We start from the raw sequence: 15,133 nt of genomic DNA, 5'->3' as shown, positions 1-15,133 counted from the left end.
TAATTATAAATATAATTCAAATATCTCTTGATATTTGAGTATATTGACGCTTATCGTTAACGAGATTAACAATTCAACATGTATAATATTAAGTTACATTTATTAAAATTAATCATGCTAAAATAATCAGATTAAAATAATTGCTCCTTTTTTCGTCAATTATATTTTGTATTATTAAAAAATAAATAAATAAATAAATAAAACGCGTTTGATCCTATGCTACATAAAAATTGTTTTAAAAATCAGTTTTTTAATGTGTACGAATATGTGATATTTTAAAAATTACAAAATAAAATGCATATTATTCTGTATGGAATTTATAAAAGATGACTTTTTATTATGATTAGCAAATAGTTTTGAAATGTTATGACTCACGTTGTAAAAAAAAAATATATATGCTTTTATCTTAAACTCACGATGCATAAAATATTAAAATATAGAAATATAATTAACAAATTTCGTTGAAAAACAATTTTTTTTCGAAATGTATTAATAATAATGCACTCGTTACTGCATGTATATAATTATAATAATTAGAGTACATATGTTGCATTCACAACTTTTTTCTATTTTTTCAATATATTGCTAAGTAAGTTTTCATGTAGGTAGCAATAAAAGTCTAAAAGATTTAGTTGCAATATTTTGCCATTTTTTAATTTTGTTCAATTGTATAGTGCTTTTGTTGAATTTACTCAATAACACAACCATTTTAATTATAGTCGGCACTCGACAAGCGTATAGGTAAGACAACAATACACTGTCGCCAGCCATAAAATCTTATATCTGTTATATGTTATTTTTATAATTTAAAATCTGTTACTATTTAATACTATACAAAAATAATTCTCGAATTTTTACTATTTGACGACCATGCGTTATACTGCTTTAAGTGTTTTAATCTGTTCTTCAGTCACTCCGTTAATTTTGATTTATTTTGATTGAATTTCTTGAAATAGACAAACTCATCGGTAAAATTAAAAAAAAAAAAAAATATTTTTAGAATCACCATACCAAACTAATAATTATTACACTTTGGAGTAAGTGGCTTGAAGGTGCATTGTAATATTGTAAATATTTTAATGAAATAAAAAGTGTCGTGCGGAAATTTGATCCCGATGAAACTGTTTTAATAAAAATATCACTAAACATTTTTACACAGATTTCAATTACAGCCGATTTAAAGTATTGAATCATTCAAACTACAGATTTTTTTGGACGCAGTTTTAAAATTAAAATCATCAAAGACTTCCAATAGTTGATGCCATTGGAATGATTAATAATGTTTGAAATGAATTATACAATGCACGTATTTTATGAAAAATATAATATAAAAAAGTTATTCCAGGTATTAGAACTTAATTGACTTATTGAATTACTAACTTAACTAAATTGAAGCGTATTTGAGTTGCGGCTATGGGGGGGGGAAGGGTGAAACTAATTTTTCTTCAATAAAAACTTAAAAATAATTTACAGTTCATTACCTACAACTCATGTTTCTTTTATAATATAATGATGACATATTATATTGATAGAGTAGTAATTTATATTTTTAATTATTTTTACATTACATTTTTTAAGTAAATCAATGTATTATTTCAATAAAAATACGAGCCACGAGGAGCGAATACCCCTTTGTCCCCCCTCAAATACTATCCTTGAATTGAAGAGTATTTGAATTTGAAATATAGGCATTCATTGCTATTATAAAATGTAAAACATATAATTTTTTGTAGCATTTAAATTTGATTTAAGAAAAAAGAAAGATGAAAATAAATTTGAAATTATTATTATTTTATAGATAATAATAATAAATGTATAAGTTGTATTATAAAAATTTGTTACATTTTAGTCCAATTTTGTTAATATTTAGTAAAAAACTACAGTTAATTGTACACGTTTTTAACTACTGTAATATCCATGGCCTCATTTTAAAGAGTTTTGTATACTTTATAATATATATAGTTATATTCTATATATAATTCTAAAGGAAACGAGGAGAATATTGGTTTTACCATGACGTTTTTTTTTTTTTTTTTTTATGACCATATACACAATTTTGACCAAAAAGAATATTTTGATCATTGCAAAAAGAAAAAGTAAAATATATGAAATGAGTTTTATTTGGTACTTCACTGGAGATCATTTCATTAATTTCCAAACAGTTGTCTAAGTAATATCAAAATATGTATGAAAAGTTTTATATAATATATAAAACTTTTCATACATATTTATATTATACAGTATAATTTATGGCATACGAGTTTTCGAAAAATCAAATTTTTGTTTTTATTGTAATTTAAAAATCCAATAAATATAGATACATAAAATTTTCACTAAATGCTTATAATAGCGTTTATTATATAATTATATAATATTATAATGGTATAGTTTTAAATTATGTTTTTGAGCTATTTATGGATATTTGAGAACTATATGTTTTCTCAGCTTTTATTCAAAAATATTGTTAAAATAATTTTGGTTTCAAAAATATCATGAAAATGTATTTCAGAGTTTCTCATATATGTCAGTAAATGATTGAAGAAAAAAAATTCAGCTGTATTTTAAAACAAAAATTGCAAGCATTTGAATATCATATTTTGATCAAACGACAAAAATCATGAAAATCTGCTACATTTTTATTCTTATAAAACTTTCTATTTTTAAGCTTAAGTTTTGAAAATTGAAAAAAAGAATTTTTTTAAGATTTTCTTTGAAAAAAATAATATTCACTAATATTTTTATCACTTAACGGTGTATGGATGAAATCAAATATTTTGACGAATTTCATAATTTAAAAATATTCTAATGAAAATTGTGTTGTTCATTGACATTTGATCGATTTTTCTAAACTTTAGATGCTTTTTTTGCAAATGTTATACTACTATAAGTTCATCCTACCTTATTAAAAACTTGGAACCAGCCATATTTAGAAAAATAAACTGATTTTCTCAGTTTTTTCAAAAGAATCGTTGCATGGACTCAAATTTATTAGGCAAATTCACTCGTTCCTTGCCCTACTGTAACTTATCCGACCTACTTAATAATCTTACTCTTTTTAAATTTTATATCACATACTTCTGTAAATATGTATTGAATCAATGCATTTTATATTTTTTCAACTATATTATACGCTATTATTACCCTCATAAGTGCAATGTACTCATTAAATGCGTTTTCAAATTCTTTAACAATTATTATTAAAACACATCCAATTCCATAAATTATTAATATTATTAAGGTTTTATGATTTTACTTGTATTCACTTTATTTCGACGTAAATGATTTATTTAAAAAAATTTACCCAAGATTTAATCAAGATAAAGTTATATTACACAATTAGTATTGTTATTTTTTAAATTATAACTTAATAAAATTATATAATTATATCCAGTTGAAATATTTTTAGCTTGACTATTTTTTTATATTTTATTGGTTTACATCTCAAAAATGGACTTTTCTTTTAACTTTATAATATACTAATCATATGTATAACTGATATACAAAAAATATAATATTTGTGTTTTACTAACCATGCATAGGGTTTGGGATATCGATATGCTCGTTGCACGAGATTTATTCGTATTCATTACCGAAATCATATTCTTCGATTCGAGAGTTTAAGATATCTGCGGCTGTTACTCACATAATACAATACTTATCGCGAATCACGAGAATAATGTTTCACGTTCATCTGTTTTTCCGTACGTTTTTATTATGATACATTTGTTATGGTGGTTATCGACACTTGCTTGCACTAACTTTGAATAAAATGTACATTGCCAACAATCCCAGGGGCTCAATAAAAATTGATCGATCAAAAATACCGCTAGCGTCGGTAGAAATATAATACGAGTATTTAACGTATATGTATTGACTATTTCTTGCCATCCGTTCGGTGAGGTAAACGTTTAAAACAACTATGTTAACACACGACACGGGACGTTTCAGCGCAAAAGAAGGTTTTATTATTTTTTAACGTCGAGTTCAAATGTTGCGCTAATAATAATTAAGCATTGGTTTATTGATAATTGACGAGGCGTGTAGGCCTACGTAGCATAAATATATGTATTCCATATTTAATAAATATTTAAAAAAATTAAAATATTTGATAAATTATCAATATTCATTGTTTGTAAATTTTTAAACATTGAATTAAGTATTAAACATTTATATAACTATAAATTTTGATTATTTTGTAAATGTTTGTTTTAGAAATTTAATAAATTCTCATTAAATATTTCACGTTCAACTCGACGAATCAAATATATATTCAATGGTATATAAAGTTTTTATTTTAAATATTTCAATTCCAATTATATGTATCGTTTAAATCGCTATGGTTGATAAACGCAGTGTGTGTGGGGAGTATGATCAGTAATGGATTAAAGTAATTTTAACTGATAACATGTCTACGAAAAAAAAAATAAAAACATAAATCTTATCTATTTCTTAAAACATGTTTGAATCGAACAATAATACTACTTATGAATTAAAAATTATTGGAATGACTAATGGTTATTTAAAATTTTTTTTTCGTCATTGTTAGGCAATTAGAAGTATGTAAATTAAATTATTTTAAAATGTGATTGTAATTATATTTAAAATTGATAAATTAAAAGATTTAATTTTTATTTAAAAAAATAGCAGCCAACCTCCTCGTGGTATTTCTTGGGTAATGCTAATAGGCTGAATATTTTAATAAATATTGAATAAAATATACAATGACCCGAGAATCAACTCGTACATATTTCTTGGGGAGTAACCGAATTATTTCCCATTTGGCCTAATTGGTTTCTGTTTGAAAATGTATTATATTAGTTATAGCCGAATTGGTTCCCATTTGTGTATAAATAAAATAGTAACAATTTTAATTTTTAATACAATTTACCTACATTATTAAAAATTAAAATTCAGCGGGTCGGTACATAGAGAACAAAAAAAAAAAAAAAAATTAAGAGCCATGTGTATGACATATAGACACAATTATTATATTGATAAGATAGAGTATAGAAATATAAAATACTATAAATTACTAAAGACTAGCAAATAACTAACAAACAGGAAACAAATAAAAAATACTTGCAAAATTGTATGACTGAGTACTTTAATGAAAAGATTATGAAAATTTAATATTTAAAGAAAGTTAGCTTCAAATTTGCAAATCATTGGTTTTAAGTTGTATTTATTATATTTTATTATTTATATTTCGTACATCTAAGTGATGGCTAATTGACTTCCAAATCAACGATTTAAAATTGTATATATTTTATCATTTTTTTAACAGACATTAACGCATATTGTTAACCAAGCCTAATTTAAAGTTAACAGGCTTAAACCTATAAAATTGAGAAGGAAAATTTGCGTAATTAAAATTAATTAAAATTAAATTAATTTAATTTAATTTAATTAGTAATTAAATTTGGCTTTACCTAATAATATACCTTTTTCAAACGTGAACAAATTCGGCTATACCTAATAAAATGCCTTTTTCAGACGAAAACCAATTCGGTACCAGCCAATTCTTGATGACCCGGGAATCAACTCAATGGTATCGGTAAACAGGTACCCGGGAATCAAATCGTATGCAGCCGTGATAACTCGCGTTAACGTCATTTAATAATAATAACAGCGCCTGTAATAGTGCAACTAGTTATCAGTACACGTTTCTTAAGCGAAATATATTTATTTTTTTATCGGATTTCTCTATGAGTCGCATTGAGCCCGGCACGAAAGCAGAAATAACAAACTTTTCTTTGTCGACGCGTGTGCCATTGTAGTGCGAATCGAACGTGATGATAAAAAATTATAGTAAAACAACGTGTTTTCGTCGAATGTGGCGCGTGCACCATTCGGGAAAACTGGTTGAAGAAAAATTCTTCGTATGGGTATGATAGTATTCGAACCCCGGAAGCCGACGAAGTAGATGAGAGATTTCCCACTGGCCAATAGACAGACGGCACGGTGCAAAAACTACATCGAAAAAAGCAAAAGCTGTACGGTGATTAATGAACCGAGTTGATAACCTATCTTTTCGCGCAAAAATTATTATTTTGTTTAGTCGCGCGTGGTTGAAATACCATGTTATAGTACGTAAGCGCGCGTACAACGAAATGTGTTTTGATGTCGCGCCGCTGCGAACGCGGTACAGCGGAATATTATTACGTCAAAATATTCGGTTTATGCAAATGATTAAAGGTTCCAAACCCCTAGAAACTATTAATCCGGATTCCTATGAATTTATGACCGTATGAAATAATCAGATCATTCGTTACAAACTACTCGTCGTTTCTTCAGACCGTAATAAAATGTTTACTGTTCTAATCCGTCAATAATAATAATAATTTTTATTATTATCACTATTGTCGATATGATCGTGAATTTCAAACGTGTCGCACTCACGTGACGTTGTGTTCACGTTATTCTTTCTGCGTGCAAAGTTCGCAAAATTGTTTGCTGTAAATTATTTTCCACTTATAACAATATAGCCTTCAGATTCCCTAATCCGAAAAATGCTAGGCTCCGTCTCCTTTAATTTTCATTCGATTGTTGTTTAAAACCATTTTTATTAAAGAATTTTTATAATGTATTTTCGAGAATCTTACAACAAACGCATTTCATTTTTCCCTATGCGATTTCACACCACTCGTAGTGTATCTATCTAGCAGTGTTCAGTTGTTTTCATAGCTTCAACACCAACGAAAACGAATTTTTATTTATTTCAATTTTTTCTACTGTATATTGTCTTGTTCTTTATTGGCGCCGAAGTGAATGACACTGAAGATAGTTTTCAAAATATGTTTTCTTATCAGATCTCAACAGATTTCACGCAATATATATTCAATCATTATTGATTACGATTTTACTTCGAAAGTTCATCTGATCTAATTTATTATTCTTACAAAGTACATGTATTGGTAAACACCATTGTTATTGACTATAATTTTGATTATGAGCATTATTTATTACGTGCGTATACAAGTAGCTTAAGAACATGTAAAAAATATGTATAGAAATGTGGAATTAAAGTAATAAAAAATCACTCACAATTTAATTTAATTAAAATAGACACTATATTATATAAATACGTATGTGCAAATATCGATACTCGTTTCAATTGCGCAGGAATTGCCGAATATATCGCGGAGTGTAATTCACGGTGTGTCACGGATTGTACTCACGGACTGACTGAATTAGCGTCTGACCAGCCGGTATATATATATCGGCGTCGATTGTCTAGAACATTCTCGAAATTACCTTAACGAGATAATCATCGCATATTCTAGAACATGGGATTTCCCCTTATCCACTGACAATATTGTAAAAAACTTGAACGATTCACGGTGCGTTGTTTACGTCACCACATCACTCCCCTACCAGTGACGAAGTCAAGCAGAACCTACTTGGAGACGGTCTGGAAAACGAACTTTTCTTCCGTGTTGTACCCTGTACAATTATGTCCACCCTGTATATTTTATTTTTGTATAGTCAAACAATTCTTTCACTGGCCTACGTGACTGCGGACATGCGAGCGAGCCTTTGGAATCTGCCGAGTGGACATATTCCAGGACTCGCTCGGGGCGAGGCGCTCACACGGAGAGGGTCACGTAGTTAGTCGGTCTAGACGCGATTACACGGCTCCACGGTTTGCCGTGTTCTCAACTCCAGTTAAGCTGGATCTAGTATATTATACATTATTTTATCCATTATTTTATCTATTATTTTTAATTACAGTACACATTCATTATTTAAGTGTTTTGTTTTGTTTTAATTACAATTAATCCTCTCACTCTCTACCGTAACGCAGTGTTTAAAGAATAGATCACGGTGCGAATACTTCATCCGGAACGTGTCCTTTGATCCTCTTTTGTAATGGTATTCGGTGTAGATGTCTGAATTTCTCTCGAAATATCTTCCTTAGAATGGTCGTCTACTATAATGTAGGCCGGTTTAAGTCTATCAATAGTTACTCTAACTTTTTTCTTCTTTATATCAATGACAAAAGTTTTTTTATTTCGACTTATGACTCTATAGGAACCATCATAGAGCATTTGTATTCCATTTTTGGGTCCGTCATGTCGAATGAATACGTACTCTGTGGTTGCAAGGTCCTTGAAAACAAAGTTTTTCTTCTCGCCATGTCGTGTACCATTGACAGGTCGGATCTGCTGAATGTGATGTCGAAGATCTTTGATAAACTCAGCTGCGTCGTCGAACTTGGCAGCATTATCTTTTGACGTTAGGAATTCATCAGGGAGTCTAAGTGGCTCTCCATAGACTAATTCTGCAGAGGTGGATTTAACATCGTCGCACCAAGCTGCTCGGATGCCCAATAAGACTATCGGAAGAGTTTCTGTCCGTAGATTATTTTGATGACATTTAATGGCGGCTTTAAGCTGCATATGGCTTCGTTCCACCATGCCATTTGCTGACGGATGATAGGCCATGGTTCTAAGATGGTTCATGCCAGTCAAGTTATTAAGTTGCTTGAAAAGGCATGACTCAAATTGTCTTCCCTGGTCTGTTGTGATACGAAGAGGAGTACCAAATCTTGCGATCCAATGCGTATAGAAAGCTCGTGCTACGGTTGCCGCTTCTTGATTTTCCAATGGAATTACCTCAGGCCATCGAGTAAATATATCGATACACGTGAGGTAATAGTGAAATCCTTCAGAATAAGGCATAATGATTAGATCTAAATGAACATGTTCAAATCTTTGAGACGGTAAAGAAATTGAACTAAGAGGTACTGTGACATGGCGCGTGATTTTGGCTCGTTGACATTCTACACATTCCCTCGCCCAATGTCTGCAATCTACGTCAGTTGCTGGCTACACGAATCGCTATTTAACAAGCTTCGTCATGGCCTTGACACCTGGATGTGCAAGGCGATGTATATTATTGAAAACTTTACGTCGGAATGACTTTGTGACAAAAGGCCTGACGGTTGAAGTTTTGAAGTTGATACGTTACAAAACACTAAGATATTTGTACCAGGTAATTGAACTTGCTTGAGTTGTAGTCCAGTGTTTTCTTTTTCATATTTTTTTAATTCATCGTCTCCCTGTTGTGGTATCGCTAATGCAGTGTAGTCTATTGCCTCTGACAAGGCGTCAACGCGAGATAAGGTATCAGCCACGATATTCTGCTTACCTGGAACATACCTAATATCCGTGGTGAATTGTGAGATAAAGTCTAGGTGTCTGAATTTCCGTGGTGTACATTTATCCGATTTCTGCTGAAATGCAAAAGTGATAGGTTTGTAATCAGTGAATATAACCAAATCGCGTCCTTCCATCATATACTGAAAATGCTTGACAACAAGGTAGATCGCGAGAAGTTCTCGATCGTAGGCTCGGTATTTCGTCTCAGTCGCTGTGAGCTTCTTGGAAAAGAAGGCAAGAGGTTGCCACTCATTATTGATGAACTGTTGGAGAGTTGCGCCAACTGTGGTGTTTGAAGCATTACTTACAATAACCAGTCGAGCGTTGTCGCATGGATGTGTAAGAAGCGTGGCTGTGACGAGTTTCTCCTTGCATTTTTCAAAAGCCGAAATAGCCTCTAGTGTCCAGTTAATAGGTGACTTACCTTTTAAATTTTGTACCAAAGGATCACTTAGTGGTGCTTGTGCGTCTGAAGCTCCAGGTATAAAACGACGATAGAAGTTTATCATACCCAAGAACTGTCGTAGACCCTTAGCGGACGATGGCCTCTTGTAGCTCAAAATGTCAGTGACTCTGTCGGGTATAGGACGTGTTCCTTCACTAGAAATCATGTAGCCTAAAAACTTTACTTCTGACTGTCCAAAAACGCATTTTTTTGGATTGACAACCAGAGTATTCGCGTAGACGCTCAAAAATGATCTGTAAATGTTTTATGTGCTTTTCCTCAGAAACATATGCCACCAATATATCATAAATGTAGCTGTAACAGAAAACAAGTCCAAAAAGTACTTCGTCAATAAATCGTTGAAACGATTGTGCTGCATTTCGAAGCCCAAAAGACATTAAGAGGAATTCGTAAAGTCCAAATGGTGTCATGATTGCGGTTTTAAGAATATCTTCTTCAGCTACAGGAATTTGATTATATGCTCGGACTAAGTCGATTATTGAAAAAATCGTTTTACCGAGGAGAAAGTGTGCAAATTCCTGAATATGACGAACCTGGTACCGATCTGGAATAGTCCGAGCATTTAGAGCACGGTAATCCCCACAAGGACGCCAGGCATCCGTTGTATTCTTTGATACCAAGTGATGCCCAAGGTCCCTGGGACGGTCGGAGAATGCCTAATTGGATCATAGCTTCAAACTCCTTTTTTACTGCCTTGAGCTTATCAGGAGCTAAGCATCATGGTTTACAAGATACTGGGGGTCCTGGTATCGTTTGAATATAGTGTTTGGTGTTGTGCCTAATGTCTTTAGGCGCTCCATATGGTCGAGTGATCTCGGGAAATTTCCGTATTAAACAGTCGTATTTCGTTTCTCCCATAACAATCTTTATGGATGGTATAGAGGATTCAGCAGCTTAACCATGAGCGGTAAGTCGTGTAACACCGTCTAAAAGACATTGATTACGCACGTCTACAAATAGATTGTAATGACTCAAGAAGTCCACACCAATGATGGGTTTGGATACTTCCCCGATCACAAATCTCCAAGTGAAATCTCGACGAAATCCGAAGTTGAGGCTGAGAGTGATAGTACCGTAGGTGTTAATAGGCGTGCCGTTGGCTGCTCATAGGACGTAATCAGATTTTACTCGTCGGTCTGGAACAGCACTACGTGGATAAACACATATATCGGCACCCGTGTCGATGAGAAATTGAGTTTGAGAAGTTCGATTAGTAATGAATAGACGGCGCGGGGACGGACTGGTCTCACTGGCCATCATCAGTGATGACCAGTCACGTTTCTCGAATTATAGGAACAAAGTTCCTTGCATTTTCGCGATTGTGATCCATAACACCAATGATACCAGCATAATCCATTTGCACCATGGAGAGTACGGCTCCGAGATCGAGATCTTGAGCGATAAGTACTTGGTCTTGAGTCCGGATTACGCGAGAGACGAGTATTGATCGCTGCCACTTCATTTCTCAACGTCGCAATTTCCTGATTTATACTCAAGGTAAGCTGAGAAATTTTAAGATTCAACATGGCTTCAAGAGTGTCACTTCTCGATGTCTCTGCTATTTGAGGTAGCAAAGGACCAGATGCATCCACGATGTTGTCTGCATAGACAGCGAGTTTTTCAAGCTTACTATCATTAACTATTGCTAACGCCACTTGTATACTTTTTTGTAGGCGGCCCATTCAAAGTGTCTTTAATAATGTTTCCGGAACGGAAGAGTCAGCCAGGTTTTGGAGGTGGCATAAAAATTGTGACGGTTTACGGTTACCAATCTCAACGCGCTCCAGAAGTTGACGTGTTTTTTCCTCTTGGGAGGCACTAAGACGTTTTATTAATTCATCTTTAATTTTGACATACTTACTGTCCGAGGGCGGCGTCATAATTATGCCTTTGACTTCAACTGCATATTTCGGCGGTAATGCTCCAACAACATACCCGAATTTCGTGCTGTCAGCTGTGACTCCCGCGCTGGCGAAACTACCTTCGACCATAGCAAACCAAAGTTCGGGATCTGACGAAATGAAATCCGGTATTTTGACGGCCACTCGAGCAATCGTTGCGTCTGTCTCTGCCATCACGTGGAGGTCACCAATTTGTGGGATTTAAGTAATAAAAATCACTCACAATTTAATTTAATTAAAATAGACACTATATTATATAAATACGTATGTGCAAATATCGATACTCGTTACAATTGCGCAGGAATTGCCGAATATATCGCGGAGTGTAATTCACGGTGTGTCACGGATTGTACTCACGGACTGACTGAATTAGCGTCTGACCAGCCGGTATATATATATCGGCATCGATTGTCTAGAACATTCTCGAAATTACCTTAACGAGATAATCATCGCATATTCTAGAACATGGGATTTCTCCTTATCCTCTGACAATATTGTAAACAACTTGAACGATTCACGGTGCGTTGTTTACGTCACCACAGAAATATATGCACAAAAATTAATATAGATATATGTTATTCAGAAAAACTTTAAAAATCTTAAAAATATACTAAACGATTATTAGTGTGTTGAGTATAATTTAAAACTCCGTGGTTAAATCCAATGCATACAATTAGCCAAGTTTGAGTTACCATCCGGTTTCTTTTTATTATACTATTTTAGGACGAATTATATAAAAACATGGGTACGATGTCAACGAATTCATATATACATTTATATTTGAATTGTAATATAGTTAGTGGAATTCAAAATGATTATTCAGTATCAATCCGTGTCACAAACCGAAAAATTATTTAACTTAATATTGATATTATATCATACACTTATATTGTAACTAATAAACTCTTAAATCGAAATGCAATTATTGATCATAAATTGTATACCAAGTTCAATATTTCATACTATTCAATATTTATTTTCATCGAATCAAACAGATCAAATCAGATCCGCAACAAAGTTCAATTTCAAAATTTAAACTTGACTTCGGTTTAATTCTGTTTTTGCCAGTCGGGTTCAAATATTATGAATCAAAATCTTAATGTTCCGTTTCCGAACCATAATGTATAATTAATTTTATCGATTACGTACACAGCCGGAAAAATAAATATTATGATTGTGTTTGCATCCTTCCCAAAATCATAGTATGGTGACCGCAAAGTCTAAGCTCTCCATGATTCCAATGAACCGCCAACATTTGACGTCCAGTCTCACCGAAATATTCCGAAAGTGTCAAAACGACTGCGTAAACAAGTTGCCGAGTATAAGTTATTTCAATGATTCCTCGGCCGCCGTGTGTACAGTATTATTACCCATAAACATTTCCGTATTATGTTGTAAAATCGATGCGGTGACAAGCTAGATATTTGCAGTAATGAGTTCGGCAAAGACGTCAAGTCGAAGTTTACGTAGGTAACTATTGTTTTGACCGCGTAAGCATAGAGTCAATTCCATACGCGTCACCGCAATACGTTTACTTGTTCATGTGAACCCGTAAGTCTATGAGCCGAATTTCGAAATAAAGCGAACGAATGACCTAATCGTATTATAATTTTTCCTACCTTCATTTCACATAATATACGTATATTATATATGCGTTCCGATCGTTAATAATAGCCCATCCAAATTATACAATATAAACGTAGACACGTTGGCGTGGAAAATAATATTATTACGTAATAAAATTATAAAAAAAAAAAAACGATAACAAATAAAATGTTAACTGTAAAATGAATAAATAAATAAATAGTTTACTTACATATAGATATATAGTCTGGGGTATTATTATACTTTCAACTACATTATTATATTATTATTATTTTTCGAAACCGGTCTTACATTGCACATATAATTATAATATATAATATATAATTATATTATATATTATAATTATATGTGCAATTAATATAATTATATTCTAGACTACGCATTAATTTAATTTCTTATGCATTAATAATATTATGTTCGTCTAATATTCTACCTTAGAATAGGAATTTTTCCTTAGGCGACATTACCATCCCCACTAGACATACCCCGTACTCGGTGCCACAGCTTTACTTTGGCTTACTTTTTACTACACGATGGTTTATGTGATATCCTTTTATTTCAGCGGTTCCCAAAATGTTCGAGATTATAACACGTGAATTTGGTAAGATATTAGTCAAGAAAACCCGTTAAAAAACATGTGTGCCAGTAAAATCTAACGTAAAATCCGCATTTTATCGATTATCGGTTATCACAACACAATTAGTTTATTTTTGAAACCGCGATGATAGATACACGTATAATGTACAGAAACATTTTATTTTATTATTTGTTGTTTTTACTTATTAAAAATGGTTCGTTTCGCTGAAGATAATCAAGAGTACTTACACTGTATAAATATAATTTGAAGATAATAAAACAATGATAATAATTTTATTACGAGGTACCTACATAAAAAAATAAATTAAAATAGTCCAGTCTTTACCCCTCAAAACATCCTATTTTAACCTATGGGGAGTTATAACCCTTGGCTTGGAAACCACTGTTTTATTCGCTTTGTTTTGTCGTGTTCGTCGTTCGCGAAGTACCTTAGACAATTCTTTTGTCACTCAACCGCTTGGAATTTCATGCAAGTACAAGTTCAACAGTAAAGGGCAATAAGCAAACGGATAAGACACACATCAACTTTTTATTACATTGTCAAGACCTTTTGTTCAACCAAAATTATTTTATCGAAGTTTTCAAAAAAAAAAAAAAAAAAATGAGAAAAATAAGAAAACATTAAAATTAAAATGGTATATAAATGGCCCAAAAAATATTTTAAAATTATACTATCTATGATAAACAATAATATGAATAATCCGTGAACAATTCAGGTACCTACGATTACGATTTTTTGAGTTACAGTTAAAATACAAATTTAAGCATAACTTTTTGTCAATTTTTAACAACTATTATTAAAACTGTTAGAGAATTCATAAAACCATAATACCAATTAGACCAAATTTTGTGCCAGAAATCTCTTATGGCTCTGATAATCTAAACTCTCTTTCAAGTAGAAATCGTGTAGATAGACAACAAATATATATTTTTTTTTATTTATTATAAAATGTACAATTTTTAGTAAAGGTTACAATAATGATATGAATATAAAAAAAAAAAAAATCGTTATTTTACTTAACATACATATAATATTATTATGTATTTTTTAAGTTTTGCTAGGGAAACTATGACACCAGCACCTCTTAAGTTTTTTCGGAGTATCCCCAGGAATATTTCCTGAGCCAAGTGCAAGAATAAAAGGATTAATTGATTTACAAGATGAGAACGGAAACACTAAAATAAAATACTCAAATATTAAATAACTATTATAGTTGTATTATATATAGTTATATCACAAAAAAATATAATCAAGGAACAGGCTTTGTAGAGAATGAATAATGTAATTAATCATTGTTGGTTAATTTAAAAAAATATATCAGATTTTTTTAATACTCAAGATATTCATAAACACTGAATAATCGTTTTTTTTTCGCGATTTTCAAACAATTATTGAAATAAAA

The 15,133-nt window shown here is 31.7% G+C and overlaps 1 protein-coding gene across 1 annotated transcript; it reads right to left on the bottom strand.

The window, feature by feature from the left end:
- Window positions 1-7,835: 7,835 nt before the first annotated feature.
- On the bottom strand, window positions 7,836-8,681 carry LOC112692936. The gene has a single exon (XM_025567760.1). It carries the CDS (start codon window positions 8,679-8,681, stop codon window positions 7,836-7,838), a length of 846 nt encoding a protein of 281 aa, XP_025423545.1.
- Window positions 8,682-15,133: the final 6,452 nt, after the last annotated feature.

The sequence above is a fragment of the Sipha flava genome, unplaced genomic scaffold, assembly GCF_003268045.1.
Source record: "Sipha flava isolate LNK unplaced genomic scaffold, YSA_version1 117_pilon_pilon, whole genome shotgun sequence".
Lineage (NCBI taxonomy): Eukaryota > Metazoa > Arthropoda > Insecta > Hemiptera > Aphididae > Sipha > Sipha flava.
The sequence above is the reverse complement of the archived record's forward strand: the minus strand, read 5'-3'. Positions and strand labels throughout refer to the sequence as shown.

Bases quoted from the DNA above. Each gene is read 5' to 3' on its own strand.
- LOC112692936 (XM_025567760.1), bottom strand. From the start codon at position 8,681: ATGCCTTATTCTGAAGGATTTCACTATTACCTCACGTGTATCGATATA.